The sequence below is a fragment of the Dasypus novemcinctus genome, chromosome 7, assembly GCF_030445035.2.
Source record: "Dasypus novemcinctus isolate mDasNov1 chromosome 7, mDasNov1.1.hap2, whole genome shotgun sequence".
Taxonomy (NCBI): Eukaryota; Metazoa; Chordata; class Mammalia; order Cingulata; family Dasypodidae; genus Dasypus; species Dasypus novemcinctus.
Genome location: NC_080679.1, coordinates 96,734,192 through 96,749,573, shown reverse-complemented (window position 1 = coordinate 96,749,573; position 15,382 = coordinate 96,734,192). Strand labels below are relative to the sequence as shown.

The window sequence follows — 15,382 nt, the reverse complement described above, 5'->3', positions numbered from 1 at the left end:
ATTTCTTCTGGAATCCATGTTGCCTGTAACATACAAGCTTGTGCTTGGAAACAATTTTATTAGTTATCAGCAATCAGTTAAGATAACTTGAGCAGCATAAATGTAGTTAAAACTCTAATTTAGCAGTTTAGACAGACCATTAACACACATTTTTGGATTATTACTCTGTAAGACTATACTGAGACTTGAAGTTCAGGAGTAAACTATTGATTTAAAACTGAAAATTCCTTTTTAAACCTTGATAAAATTTTTGTACTAATTTTAATATCTTGGTTAAATAAGCCCAATTAGAATTAGCATGGAAATAAAACAGAACACCAATGTTGCCATGTCTTTCTCTTTTTCCAGTGGCTTAACTCTATTAACCCCTACTAGCCCACAGCTACATTGTCATGCAGACAGCAGGGGGGTTGCAGAGTTGCTGGCCAGAATAGTTTCCTTATCTTAGTTAACACTTTAACAGAGAGTTTTCTTAAAAGCCTGATTTCACTAACAAGGACTTTATTTAGTATCTTTGCCCATTTTAAATCCTTCAATCGTTTAAAAGTTTTTGGCTCAGGATGAAACTTGACACCCCCTTGCAAATTCTTTGAATCTGGTGGTATCGCATGTAATGTTACTAGGAAAGCAGATAATAATTGTTTAACATAAGGCAAAGCATCGGCAACATCTGAAAACATTTCTAATTTAGGTTTAGTAACAGAAAGCAATTCAGTAGGTGCAGAGAGTTGTACTGGCTACACAAAAGATATTTCATTAAGACACTTCACTGAGCTTTTATTGATGAAAGGGTTAATATCAGGATGAGGGGAAAAAACATGATGGTTCCCCATTCACCTCAACCTCCTGTTTTTGTTCCAATTTACTTCCTTTCATTTTAAATTTCCTTATGGGCTTAGAAAATATAGTAATTTCATCTTTCTCTCCTCCTTCAGACTGTAAAGGATCTAAGGCAGCAGCAATTTGCTGGCACAAAACCCACACAGATAAAGGAATGGATTCCCCTCTTTGATATACTCTTCCTAAAGCTTTCATTACACATTTCCACTGTTTCAAATTTAAAACATTACGCCCCTGAGGCTGAAACCAGTAACAATGTTTCTGAACTAAGGCAAAAAGCTCAAGTAAATCAGCCTTTTTTACTGAAACTCCGACAGTATTTAAAAGAGATTTTAGTACCTGTGAATATTCTTCCATCCGTCCTGGTTGATTACCCATACCCTGATGCTAGCGGACAACAGGATTAATTAAAATTCTTACCACTGTGTGGTCAGACTCAAGTCACCTTTTGATGGATGCCTCAACCTTTCTGGAAGGTTTTCAGTTCCGCGTTCCCGATACTGTTGTGGAAGAATCTCTGCTGCAGTCACTACTTCGGGCCCCACGGTGGGCGCCAAATGTCAGAGTGATGGACCCGAAGGGTATCGGGAATGAAAGACAAAGAGAGATTGGGATCAGGGGTTCTGAGAGCATTGATTTCTCATGCTCATCAGACAAGTTTATTAACATCAGGGGCTTCTTTATATACCCCAAGCAACCGTGAGAACTAGCTAACTAGTCCCATAACTTCGTTAATGAAAACACAGTGCACAGTGGATAAGAAAGTAACTAAAGCCTAAGATGTTCTATTATGTTATTGAAACAAGTATACTCATAAATCTTGTTGCCTAGGTTACTTGAGATATCAAGTCTGGGTACTGCTGGAATGTTGTGTTTCACAGAGAGATTAGCCACCTGTACGTACATCTCCAGGGACAGCAGACCCAGCAGTCAGAAAGTAACTTGCTACCATGGAAACAACATGCCTTTGTTTCCCACAGTGGAGGAGAGGAGTGCGGAGGCGGCAGGTTTACCTACATTAGAAAAATCACACTGGAAATAGCGGGTCACCTCCCCAGCGCCACCAGAGGCTGCTGGCGTCGGGGAATCATCCTTGGACCTTTTACTGCACCCTGAAAGGTGAAAATACTTAGCCATCTTCTCTCCTCATGGCTTAGTGTAGCATCACAAGCCGTTAGCGAGGGAATGTGGTGAACCCAAGCACAGCACGAGCCCCGTGTGCAGCACACAGGAAACCCCGCGCCACGGGGAGGTCGTGTTGCCAAGACCGCGTGCTCTGTAGTCCCCTGGCTGCTAATGCTAGCGTCTGCAGAGATGGCCTGGGATGGCTCTTATGTGCTAAGACCACACTTCTTCAAATAAAAAGTTACAAATCTAAAGTCTCAGGAAATATGTGCTCTTTTCCGATTGTATAAGACAAGGTAGGAAATATCCTCGTGGGTCTCAAATCCTGTGCTTCCACAGGGCACATATGTAGAGCAGAGGAGGAAAAAGAGAAGCTGCCCCTGGTGATGGGAGGAGTGGCACAGGTCGTGGCCTGCTGTCAGAGCACCCCTGCCACCCCATGGTTTCTCGCCGTGGCCGCGATGGGTTTGGGGAAGTCGTCTTTCTTTTCCCTGTCCAAATATAAACTAAAAGCCAAAGACAAAAGCAACAGATCAAAATGGGAACGTTGTTACTGATAAAAGCTGGATTAGAGAATATGGTGTGGATCTGTGAGAATCCACTTCTCCCCTTAAATCAGAGGACTTAGCCATCGCTTCACGGCTGGACGATTAGAAGGCCCGTTAGGGAGGCTCTTCTCAAAACAGAGATGCCCAAGTCAGCTGGACTGAGGTGAACCTGGTTAATTTCTTCTCCCAAATTCATCCGATGATTCCCTCTGCCTGTCATGGGCAGGAGTGAGCTGCGGGGAGAGGGGCCATGAGCTTTGCTCGGTGAGGTCCCTAAAGACAGCAAGAGGCCAAGGGAAGGGGGTTTTCCCTCATAGTGGACAAGGGGCCAAAAAACCTGAGATCCTGCTTTCAGAGAATTATTGGTAGGTGGATAGATTGTTGAAGCAAAAAACTCGCACAGACCTCCCCTGAGCACAGCTTCCCACCAGCTCTGTGGAGGGCAGGGGCATAGAAGCAGTTTGAGAAGGGAGATGATTTTCAGGAAGGGGCTTCTGGACCAGGTGAATGTCTAAGTACCAGATTATGAAGAGGCGTGGTAGAGATGGACAGTGAAACACTGAATTAGAGTCAGACGTCGGCGTAACGTGTAGATATAAACCTTCAGCTAGACTAATTCCTGGCTCACTCAGGATACTCTAAGAATGACTTAAAAATCTTGCCTGGATATCCTTTCCCTTGATGTAATTTTTTGGGTTCTCTTGACTTCTCTAGCAAGCAGAAGAGGAGAACGAGCTGAGGAAAAAGCAGGAACAAGCTCTCATGGAAAAACTTCTGGAGCAGGAAGCTCTGATGGAGCAGCAGGATCCAAAGGTAGGAAGTGCCAGGTCCCTGCGGGGCGGGGCAGGCAGTCGAGAGAAGGGCTCCAAAGCCCGATTTGCACAGGATCCTTCTAGGGCTTGGAAACTTGGCCAATGGAAATTTGCTAATTTATTACCTTGTTCAGCGACCATTAGAATGAGGCTAAGAGCTTGCTTGTGTAGCATTTCCAAGTTTATAGAGATCTGAGATTTAAATCTTCGTTGCATAGACAGAGGCTACACCAGGTAGCCTGGTGCCAGGCTAAAGTTAGGGTACAGGGAAGGCTTCCTGGGGATGGGTGCCCGCTGGTGCTGAGCTTGACTGCTGAGTGCTTGGTGAGGAGGAGTGGGAAGGGGCATTTTGTGAGAACATCGCAGGAAAAGCTCATAAGGCTGGCAGGTCACATTATCTTCCATCATGTTCCTTTGCGTTAAAGTTGAAGCAGCAGCTGGTATTACCAGCTGCCTCCTGTTGCCACAGGATCCAGCCTTTCTATTGCTGCCCGCTGGAGCTCTCTGTGCTCTTCGCTTAAAAGCTTTCATCCCAGAAGGTTTCCGAGTTTTTGTGTGTGTGTGTTTGGGCAAAATGTTGGGATGGGACTCTTTGGCTCGAGGCTGCTTATTATGTAACAACATCGAGCTCACGCACGTTATGTTCCCAGACCCCAGCGGGGTATGGCCTCCACTCATCTCTGCCATTCTTTCTTTCCAGTCTCCTTCTAAATCAAAAAGGCAGCAGCAAGAGTTAATTGCCGAGTTAAGAAGGCGGCAAGTTAAAGATAACAGACATGTGTATGAGGGAAAAGATGGGGCCATTGAAGACATCATTACAGGTAAAGGGTATTCCCTCGCTGTGGCGGGTGGGGACCCACGGCCTCTCCCCCTGGTTGGGCTGCATGCAGATTTGTAGCTTCTTTTGTCCAGGGTTTGCAAATTCTTCAGTTGCCTTTATGCAGATCCAGAATTGTGCAGACAGACGCCATGCTAATGTTTGAAGTAAATTTGTAATTTATGCTGCCCACCAAAAAAGCCCAACACTCCCTGAAGAATTTCACTTTCTTATTTCTCAAGGGTATTGCAGCCCCGTAGGTTTCAGCAGGGCTCCTTCTCCTAGTGGGTTTTCATTTTCTCTGATTTGTCATCATGCTCTGTTTTCCTCCGTTGCCTACTCCTACCTTCCTGCCTGATTAAAAGAGAATGGACAGGGCCCAGTCAGCTCTAGGCTGACCACAGTCAGGGCAAGTTTTTCCAACATGCGCTAAAAGTTTCTTTATTCATTCAAAGTAACTGAAGATAAAGACGAAATCAGGGGCGGATACTTTGATCCTGGCAGGCCTACAGTTTTCTAGCCTCGGGCTGGGGCTGGTCCTTCTATCAGCCAGGCATAGTGCTTACCCTAGCAAGGTTCTTGTCTGATTCTGCTTGAACCGATTCTCAGCAGATTCCGCACCCTAATAGATCAGGACTAATAGGCCCTCCGTCTTGTGATGGTGGTGGCAAGTGATTTTTCTTTCATATCTATTGCATATAAATGCCCCCCCAAACATGCAGAGGTATGGAGACCAGTGTGATGTACCCGGTTTCAACAGTTATCACTCATGACCAATTTTATTACATTCGCACCTCTACCTACTCCCCTGAAATAAATACCAGACATATCATTTTGTCTGGAAATATTTCAGTACGGTCTTCAAAAGATAAGGACTGTTAAATTTACCCACAACACTCATCACCCCTGGCCAAAAAAAAGGAAGGTTCCTTAGCAAATATGCAGTCATCGTTCACTTTTCCCCAGTTGTCCTAATTTAAAATATATAATTCCTAAAGCCTTTTTTTCCCCCTAAAGACTTCTGACTTCTCATTTCTTGTTCTGAATTAGCCAACACTATAGATTGTGATCTGAAACAGCAAAAAATCACAAATTGTTTACACCAGCTCAGACCCTGGGAAATTAACAAAATAAGAAAAAAAGAATAAAAAGAAAAAGCTGTGTACATCCCAAGTGGATGTAAGACTAAGTGACTGTAAAGAGTGCATCTCTACCCATGGTATAGACACATTCTGCACACGTGTGTTTGCTGGTATCTAAATGTCTACCGTGGGGTAGCTTGTAGATGGCCTCCAGGTAAAGCCTCTGTTTAGCATCTCACCTTGCCTCCTCTACACTGGGGAAATTTTGCTCTGACCAAGACTAGGAAAAGTTTAGGTAAGCCCTTGTTAACCTCAGCACGGCAATAAGATAAATTTGTAGGCAGGGAAGCATTCAGCCTTGCACTTTTAGAGCTTGGAGTTCTTTCCATCAGTCTGTCCTGCACTCCAGCAGCCCCTGGCTGGCTAAATGAATGAAATGTGCACTTTCTATTTGTGGGATCTAAAGCATTAATCTGCCAAAGGAGGTGGAGGAATATTTATGAAACTGTTTTTGTTCTCCTTGAAGTATTTTCCATTTTCCACTCCACCTTAGGCCCAGATTGAGTGACTATTTTAGATCACTAACCAACTTGGGTCTCTATTGCCTTTATCCTTTCCCCCGGTATGATTGACAAAGAACTAACCATGTACTAATGCACTAGATTTTGGCTTTTTTATTCTCCTCTCTTTGTCTTGTTTGGCTGTCATTTTCGATGCAGTGCTGAAGACTGTGCCCTTTACTGCTCGCACCGCCAAGCGTGGCTCTCGATTTTTCTGCGATCCTGTTCTCACTGAGGAATACCATTACTAAACTATTACTGTTTCTCACCTGATGCTCTTAAAAGGTTGCTATAGGTTTTTTGATCTCTTATTTTCCTCTGTATGTCAGTCAAGGCCACCCAACATGCTGGTGTGGAATGGCCATCTCCATAATGTTCTATTTTATGTGTCCTCGTGGTGCATGCTTCTTCACTACTGCTTTCAAGACGTGTATATGTAACCACATAGCTGTGATTGTCTGGGTGTGTGTGTGAGAGTTGAATTAGTATAACTGTGTGCAGAGACTTTCAGGAATAGTAGTAGATAGAGCACTTCTTTGAGAACCAGATTTGGGAACCAACTTGTTTGCTTGTAAGATTTTTGGGCTAATATCTTTGAATAAAAATGATAGCAGTTAATAACAGTAACCACTGCAGTTAACATTTATTGATCACTTGCTGTGTCCTAGTTTTACAGATAGTAAGCCAACTCTTCTGCACTTGGTTTACCTGCTTTGATAGTAAAATTAGCTGCTATACAAAAGTTCTCAGGAATGCAAAGTGCTCTAAAGTCACTGTGAACTATGCACAGCTGCAGACGGTGCCTTTCTTAACTTATCCAGCTTGTAGACATCATCCGCAGGCTGCTGCAGTTCGTAGAACAAGCTTGGAAGCATGTGTAAGCTGATGTAGGCAATCCCTACCTAGCTTCACACTACCCTGCCCTGTGCAGGTCACCTCTTTTCCCACTGAGAGTCATGCCAAAGTTGAGCTATCAGCAATTCCATGGTGGAGAAAGGCTGCGAGGCAGGAAGTGAAAAGAATGGCTTGGGATCTCCCCACCATCTTATTCATGCTTCTTCTCTAGTGGCCTGTTTCATGTCAAACCCAGGGTATTTCTTCTGTGATGAGATCATATCTGGACCTCTGTCTCTGGTTAGAATGGTGGCACCAGGAGTCCTAATAGCCAGTATGTACTGTTGGAAAATGCCACCCTTCTTAGAATCTAAATAAAATGCTTGAATTTTCCCAAGAGGTAAACAGCCTGTACTTAGTTCTTGATGGCTAGATAAGGAACAGTGCCCAGTCGATTAGAAGAGAGACAAGGGCAAACCACACCATAATTGGGAATGGCCATAGTTTTGACTCCCATGCTGAGATTGACATGGAACTGGGTATGTGTTTATTTTGTGGCATTAACTATTCTGTGAATTAATTACACTTGTGTGTGTGCTTCTGCTCTGAAGATAGCTAAGTGTGTGTGGTATACAGTTGCCTGATCTGCAGTGGACTTACTCACCAGTGCTTATTAACAGACTAGAAGCTGTCGTCTGCTTGGCTGATGTTTGGTTTGCTGTCAGTTTTGTTGCTGACTGTCTATCTTCCTGGAGCCAATCTTCAAAGCAGCTTGGAACTGGGTGGGAAGACTCTCTCATCCTTCCCTTGCTTTATCTAACACCTCTTCCCACTCTCTTCCTGTTGGCTAATATGCCTGGGAATGTTAAGCACTAAGTTGAGTTGCTTTCCATTTTCATCCCATTTTTACTTAACCATATCATTTTGTGTTTTTGTTTTTTTTCTGTTTAGCCTTAAAGAAGAATAATATCACTAAATTTCCAAATGTTCATTCGAGGGTAAGGATTTCTTCTAGCACACCGGTGGTGGAGGATACACAGAGCTGGCAAGCATCACTTTTTACTTAGCTTCCTCCTATGTATGAAGATCAATGGTTTCAATCTATGGCTAAGGGTAATACTAGTGAGAGTTTGACCAGGGAGAAGTCTTTTCACCTCACATTCCAGAGATGTGAGGCTGGGCCTCTCTGTTGGACTTTCTTGGCCTGCTTCCATATTCTCAAGTATGATGGCTTGGGAAAGGGCATTTGCTGATGATTGTACTTGCTTTGGGTGCTGGGCTTTCCTTCCCTCCCCCCTCGCCCCCATGGCCTTTGAGTTATTCATTTAACCTCATTTTGATAAAAGAAATTGAGAACAGGTCCTGGCCAGGGAACATGACCTGTAGTGTTTCAATCTTTGAAAAGAACCCTGATTGATTAGAGGACTCAGGGATCACAGAGTTACTGCCCATCCTTAGCAATTCTGACCTTGCCATTACAGCTCTGGGCTTGAAGTAGACTCAAGGGCATTAGAACATGTGCAACTATTCACTGCTTGAGTTTAGAACTAGGAGCAAGGCAGGGTCACAAATTCCAGTGACTCAGGGGCCAGGAAGGTAGTTAACTGGCCTGGTGGGGACTGCTGCACCTGAGAGCATAGAACTCAGCTCCCACTCAGCTCCAGCTTGTTTTTGCCACGTATTGCTAGATCTTTCAATTTTTCAAAAGCCAGCAACTCTGGTTTTTATGTTAATTAACAATTTAAAAATCAGGAAATTGTATTTAAAACAGAAAGAAGACCAAACATTCTGTGGGCCAGGAATGGCCCAGCAGCTACAAATTCAACTTACTGAAAGGTTGAAGTATAGGTAAAAGGGTAAAAAAAATTTAATCTGATTATTTTTTTGCTAGTTTCCCTTTCTAAAAGTAGACTGTTTCCTAGTACAAGTCAACAATACTAAGCTCATGAAAAGGTAATACTAACAGAAAAAGTATGAAGCCTGCTTTATTATTTTTTCACTATGCTGACTACATCAAAAGGAAACTATCTGCAGGCCATGCTGCCTCTTCTGATAGTCCCCTTCTTTATCAAGGCCTTTATCAAGGCCTTCGTACTAAATAGTTCGTATATACAATGAAACTCCCCTCCACCCTAAAATGCCTTTTTGAATTGGCATGCAATGGCTGATGTATTCATTCGGCAAGCCTTTTTTTTTTTTTTTAAACTTTTAAAATGTCAGGCATTCACCGTGTGCCCCACAGTACAAACAAGAGGAGAGCAGGCGGGCACATACATGGTGACTCCTCTAAGGGGTGGCAAACCTTGCAAAGGTTTGGGGAATGGAGTATTATTTTGATTTCTATTTACTGGTTAATTGAACATTATTTTTCTATTCACAAAATAAAAAAAATAACCTCAGCTAACTTAATGGAGTGAAAATGTGGAAGCTCTGTCTGAAAAGACCCTGAGGTTATATCCTTGATTAAAATTTTAAGCCTAAATTAGGGCAGGACAGTCTATTTTATTAGTTTTGCAGTTTAAAATTCATGGCCAGTTATTGGTGCTAGTTAGGTTTCCAGGTGGGAAAAAAGGAACCATCACCAGAAACAAACAAAAAACTAAGCCACAGCCACATCCAATTAAATATTTTGAAACAAGAACAGCTAGTCTCTGGCCAGTGACAGAAAACACCTACTGTATATTTTGATCCATAGAAGTCCCAGAATCCCACCAGTATTACTTCCTATTTTGATTGATTGTAAATACTGAGGGCAAATTCATGTCTTTGGCTCAATACTCAATGAGTTTGAAGGGCCCATTAGCTGACCTCTATACAAGCTGCTTTGACTGGCTACCAGTTGGCCTTTGTCATGCTTAGGCACATGGCATTAAAGATTGCCATTCTCTCATTGCCATTCCTCCTTTTACAGATCTTAGAAACCAGCCATACAGACGAGCCGATGCGGTGAGGAGAAGTGTCAGACGGCGCTTTGATGATCAGAACTTGCGTTCTGTTAATGGTGCAGAAATAACGATGTGAGCCCCGAGACCGGCCTGCATGAATAGAGAGGGTGTGCGCAAGTGAAACTGTCCATGTGGACTTTATGTGCTACCATTTAATGCAGCCTTGAAAACAGATAAAATATTAAGGGCTCAGATTTAGCAAATACATAGGAATGCTAAAAATAATGGGCTCTCCTTTCAACCCTTGTTAACAAGTGCCTAAAAGTCAAAGTACCTGCTCAGATTAATCAAAGCAATAGGGTTTGATTTGATTAGGTATCTTTTTACACCAATGTTATTGAATTTTTTAACCAAAATGTAAATTGACATTACATTCATTGCCTGCCATTTGATAGTCCCATGATGACTCACTTTGGTTTCCTGATAAATTGTAAATAACATGGATGCATCTGCTATGGGCTTCCTTTGCTGAGCTTTTAAGGAATTAATTTTGTGTCAGCCATACTCACTAACTTTGTGTTTTTAAGTGCTTGCAACATGGAAGAAGGAAATAATCACATGAAAAACTTTTCCTGACCATAACCAAGCTCTAGCCAAGAAACAGGATGCAGGTGGCACAAGTCAAATCCTTGTCTCCAATTTCACATTCTACTTTTGTGCCATGGTATAGTGCCCTGGCCCTGTGAGATGTTTGCTGGTATGAATGCATAAAAATGTTGTGTAAGACCTATTTGCCATACTGAGTTCTTCAGCTAGAGGCAGCTTTTTAAATAATGCAAATATGCATTTGTTAAATAGCACTAAAATTAACATCTCAGTAATATGTATTTCTGAGGACCATTATAGGTCAATCCTGAGAACAGAAGTTGGTGCCTTGTTAGCCAGGGAGTAGCTTTACTGACAAGCATTCAAAATTACACCTGCTAGCAGAGTAGTATTAGTAACCTGGCCTTATTCTTCTCTGACAATCGCAGGTTTTGTTGCTTTTTTAATTAGAGAAGGTACATTTTGCATCTGTTTCAAAGCTGTTAAATTCTTCGTTATTTCCCAGATTACTTTATGGGGAATTGGAATGAACATGCTGAAGTATTCATAGTGGGATTAAGTTTAAATGATATGTAATGGGACTAGATGGCCAACTAAGGCCCTGTTGTTTTTCCTTCCTTTCTGGCTGGGCACTTGATCTTTCCAAAGTCAAAACCTGGATTGAAGCTAAATTTGTACTTTCCATAATAATGCCTTCTGCTTCTGGCTTACCTTCTTGGCATATTACATCAGTATATTAATTGTAAAGTTTATTGTATAGTATTTAACCACTGAATTTATTTCATTGTTGTGCTTATGTGAACCCCTTGGTGAAGGGCCCATTTTCCTTGGATAATGTGTAGTTATATGATCTCTTTTTAAATGTACAGATATTTTGCTATAAAATTGGTGCAGTTTTTTATGGTTTTTACACTTCTCTTTAATTCCCACCTAAACCTCTGGGTAATATTGTAAATATTGTTTAAAAATGCATCAGCCAATGCTATACAATCTGAATGTTATTTTAACTTATAGTTTTTTTTTTTTTAATATATATATTTAACTACAAGGACAGTTAAGGGGTCAATTACCATATTTCACTTTCGCTTACCTATTTACAAAAAGATTACTTTTAAACTGCCACCTGCTGGCACATTTCCATAAATGTGTACTTTAAAAAAAAAAAAAAAACATGCCAAGATTTTGTCTGTTGACTCAACATTTTAAATAGCAATTTGACCGTGAAATAGCACCCAAATAGCAAATAGTTGGTTCTTTACTACAAAGCAGCTCACTCTTGAAAGCTCAGTGCCAACATACATGTTAAAATAAGCACCTATTTATTAATCTACACATGGACAATAATGTTGGCATGTTCTATTTGTCTATTAATGGGCCTGCTTCTTAGCAATATTAGCAATGTTTTATAAAAGCCGTTCATGTTACTTTTCTGGTCTTTTCATGGCATACGAGCAAATAAACTATTTACACTACTATTCTGTAATATGTTGTTATCTGTTAATGGAATACTTTAGAGGGTTTTAAGAGTTTTATATAGATTTTTATCTTCTATAAACAGATGTCTTACTTAAACTTAGAATCCAAATACGTTTGGCAAATTCTAGGAAGATTCCTTTCCTATAAAAAACTCACCTACTATATGAAACAGGAACCACATAGATTTTGGTAATGTGAGACACATTTCCAAAATTGTACTTTCTACTTCCAAAGAAACAGCACTCGAGTTTTGTGTGATGGCACCCCTACTCAAATCCATTCTAAAGCATTAGGGTGTTGTGCTTGACAGGTAGATGATGTGTGAACCTTATAGAGATAACATTGTATCTGACAAACACTTTGGTCGGAAGGTACTTGGAGGCAGTTGGAAGCCGTGTGTAGGTCTCTATTGCACACATACTGTTATTTGTAATGATGACTCAAAGTAATCATGAAAAGTTTGTATGTAATATTTATATTTTAGGAAAGCAAGGGAATTGGTAATTTGTTTTAGAAAATCTCCCAAAGGGCTTAAAAAAATCTTGGTAAATTAGAAAGGGAATTATTATAATAAATGGCCATCATTTGTCAATATTACCACAGCCATGCTTTACTTAGTCACACTTTACTGTTTTACAAATGGATTATAGGCATTAACTTTACTGATTCATTTCCTAATTTTTATTGCTTGCCAGAAATGTCTGCAAAGATTTAAATACTATCTGTACAGTTCATACAAAAGGATTGTTAGTTTTCCATTTCTTTTTAAACTAATACCCCATTTACTTCCAGGAAAAATTTTGAAGAAACAAATGCATGAAGAAAGTGTTGATATACTTTTTTTCTGGTCTTCCTTTTTATATAGAAAAACAGATATTACACTGAGAAAAGAGAAAATGTGGGCATCTAGCAACTCAGAGCACAGAAATGCGGCCTATGAAAGGTGCTTAAAGGAAAAAGTTGACACACATTCAATTTAGAAAAAGATGCCAGGTTTTCTTATAAATTATATTTATTTTACAAAAGGTGTCTAATTTTATATAACTGAAGCTCTTTATTTACAACAGAACAATATATAAAAAGGAAAAAATCTGGGAATTACAAACACAGAAAATAGAAACCTTATTTCCCCTATTACTCACCTTTCAGAATAAGTCCTCAGTTTTCCTGTAGACTTAAGCAAAACCCACACCTACCAAAAAACTTTGCTGGCAGGACCAAAAAAATGTATAAATAGCACATTTAGATACCCCGAGAAACAGCATAGAACAGCATCAAGAAATGGCTTAGTGTGAATCTAATATAAGGCAGCCACTCACTGTTTGTCTTGATTGAAAATTGGGGGTGGGGGTTAGCCAGGTCTCCTGAAATGCAAACATCAACTTTACACCTTAGGGTAATTACAGTTGAATTAACAGTTACCAACCACTAATAATGAGATGGCCTTAAACTAGATCCTATTGTGCATCACAAAACCATTTTGACAGTCTTCATTTACCAAGTTTAAAAAATAGAGAATCTGTTATTATTAAGGAAGTTAGGCTAAGGGGACAAGTTAAATGGATGGTTAGTGGGAGTGTGTGGGTGGGTAATTGAAGCAAAACCTCCTCTCTCCCTTTTCACTATCTCAGCCCCAGTAAACATAAACCTCAATAAAAGTCAGCTCCAGTAAACATCTGAAAGTCTGCCATGCCACGACTATTCACTGCTTTGTTAGACTGACAACCTGAAATGGTTAGTTCTTAGCTTAGAATGTAGTTATTTTGCTATTGAATCTATTAGGGCCTTTTACATACCAACTCTGATATAGCTAAATGTTAGCTCCTCAGATAAGTTACTACTATTTAAACGACTATATCACAATTTATGAATATGATATGGTATGGTTCTAATCAAAGGATTTCCATTCCTACTAAAAAGCCACATAGAAATGTGTTCTCACAAGCTTTTGGATGTTTCTGAAGTAAAAGTACAGTCACTATACCTTAAGTGGAACTCACTTATGTAGCTTCAGTTGCAAGTTAGTATGGTTTATTGCAATCATGCTTTTTCAAGCCCTTTAAGACAGATGCTGGATACCATGGATGCTGCTGAATGACCACATATATCAACTAATATCTCACATTCACTTGGTAAGTTTCTACTATGTGCCAGATACTGTCCTCATCACCAAGGATATAGGAGTGAATGAAACAGACAAATCCCTACCTTTGAGGAACTTATAGGACCAGAATTTAAGTCAAAACAATGAGAAAACTTAAAATCAAAAGCAAGGTAAGAATCAAGAAGGTAGGTAAGAATTACTAGACCAGTATATATCATTACAGAATCACAGTATATTACTGTCATAAGCCTATTAGAGCAAAGTTCCATGAAAATAACTCATTATTTTGCTTTTCCTTTATGTAAAATGGCTTGCAATTTTCCCTACAGAGAATATAGGATGGTTGAATTAAAGTTCTACCTGGTGCTGAGACAGGCACTTCCAAGGGAAAAGAAAAAGTCTCAGATTTAAGATAGAAGGAATTAATGTGCTTTGTCATGCTCTGCTTTTAGAAATGTTTGTTTTAAAAGCTGAAGGTCTTTAGTTTTGTAATTTAATTAAATAACTTTTAAGTACCCTCTAAATTTATTAAAAAGGTATTAATTCGTCATCCCTGGCTACTATCTAATTAGCAACAGTTCTCAAACAGCATGTAAGTTAAATAGTCTTTATATAAAGACTCCTTTCTGGATGCAACAATCAAAGTGGGTCCTTAATCACTCAGGTGACAATTAGCACAGGAACACCTGGGCAAATGTTTAACATTGTTTAACATGGCCCGTTGGTAACTGAATAAAAACTATGGACCCTCTTTCCAAAAACAGTTTTCATGGGTTCTTTTTGCAGCCATTACAAACTAAGATAGTTGAATAAAGTGAGGCCCAATGGCCAAAATTCAAAGAGTAAAATAGCTATGACATTTAAATGTTACCAAATTATGGTAGGCATAAAAATATTTTTTATATATTGAAAAGTATGTATGAATAATCTATCTGATCAAACTAATTTGGGTAATGATAATGCCCGTAACTATGTTAAAAATTGTGGTGGGACCACTGCTTTTATTTTAAAGCATTAAGTTATTTAAATACACTCAGGAACGGCGCAAACAATTCTGCATTATTGGCTACATCTAACTTTTAACAAATTCACTTTTCTCACATAGAAATTATGATAGGGAGAAAATAAACAAGAACAACAAGTATTTAAGGTCCTTATTTTGACAAAGTATGATGTTAAGTGTCTTAGTGCATTTAGTCCCCGTAACTCATTAATATTAGTGATATTGAGGATAAACTTGGAACATTTTCCTAAAAGTCTGAGGCTTAATTGAAAGGTATAAATTCCCTTAACTTGGAAATAAATACATTTTCCTGTTTGAACATATCTGTGAAACTCTTGGTGAACAAATATCCCAAGACATTTCATATTTTCCAAACTGAAACTCTAGAAACTTAGTTTGGTTAAAAATATTCACACAGAATTCTTGCTTTAAACAAACGCTTGTCACCTGTGCCTTCAGACATTAAGGTTTCTTTCTGGCAACTAAATTCTGTTTTATGGGATCAAAGATAAACCTGTAATAACTGGCTTCAATTACATTCTTTATAGAAAGGCCCACAAAACCTCCAATGTTCTATTTTCAGATGTAATTTTTTTCATCACTGTAGATTTGTTTTTAGGCCAAAAAACTTTAATGCGTGGATACTATGGGGAAATTTGAATTTAGATCGTCTTGTAGGGATGTGAGGTT

General features: G+C 39.7%; 1 protein-coding gene across 1 annotated transcript in view; it reads left to right on the top strand.

The window, feature by feature from the left end:
* The window catches only part of FMNL2 (formin like 2), a 346,942-nt gene extending 335,358 nt beyond the window's left edge, over positions 1 to 11,584 (top strand). Inside the window, 3 exon segments of the mRNA XM_071216434.1 lie at positions 3,228 to 3,326; positions 4,026 to 4,146; positions 9,530 to 11,584. Of these exon segments, the coding sequence (XP_071072535.1) occupies positions 3,228 to 3,326; positions 4,026 to 4,146; positions 9,530 to 9,639 (330 nt within the window). The 3' untranslated portion in view covers positions 9,640 to 11,584.
* Positions 11,585 to 15,382: the final 3,798 nt, after the last annotated feature.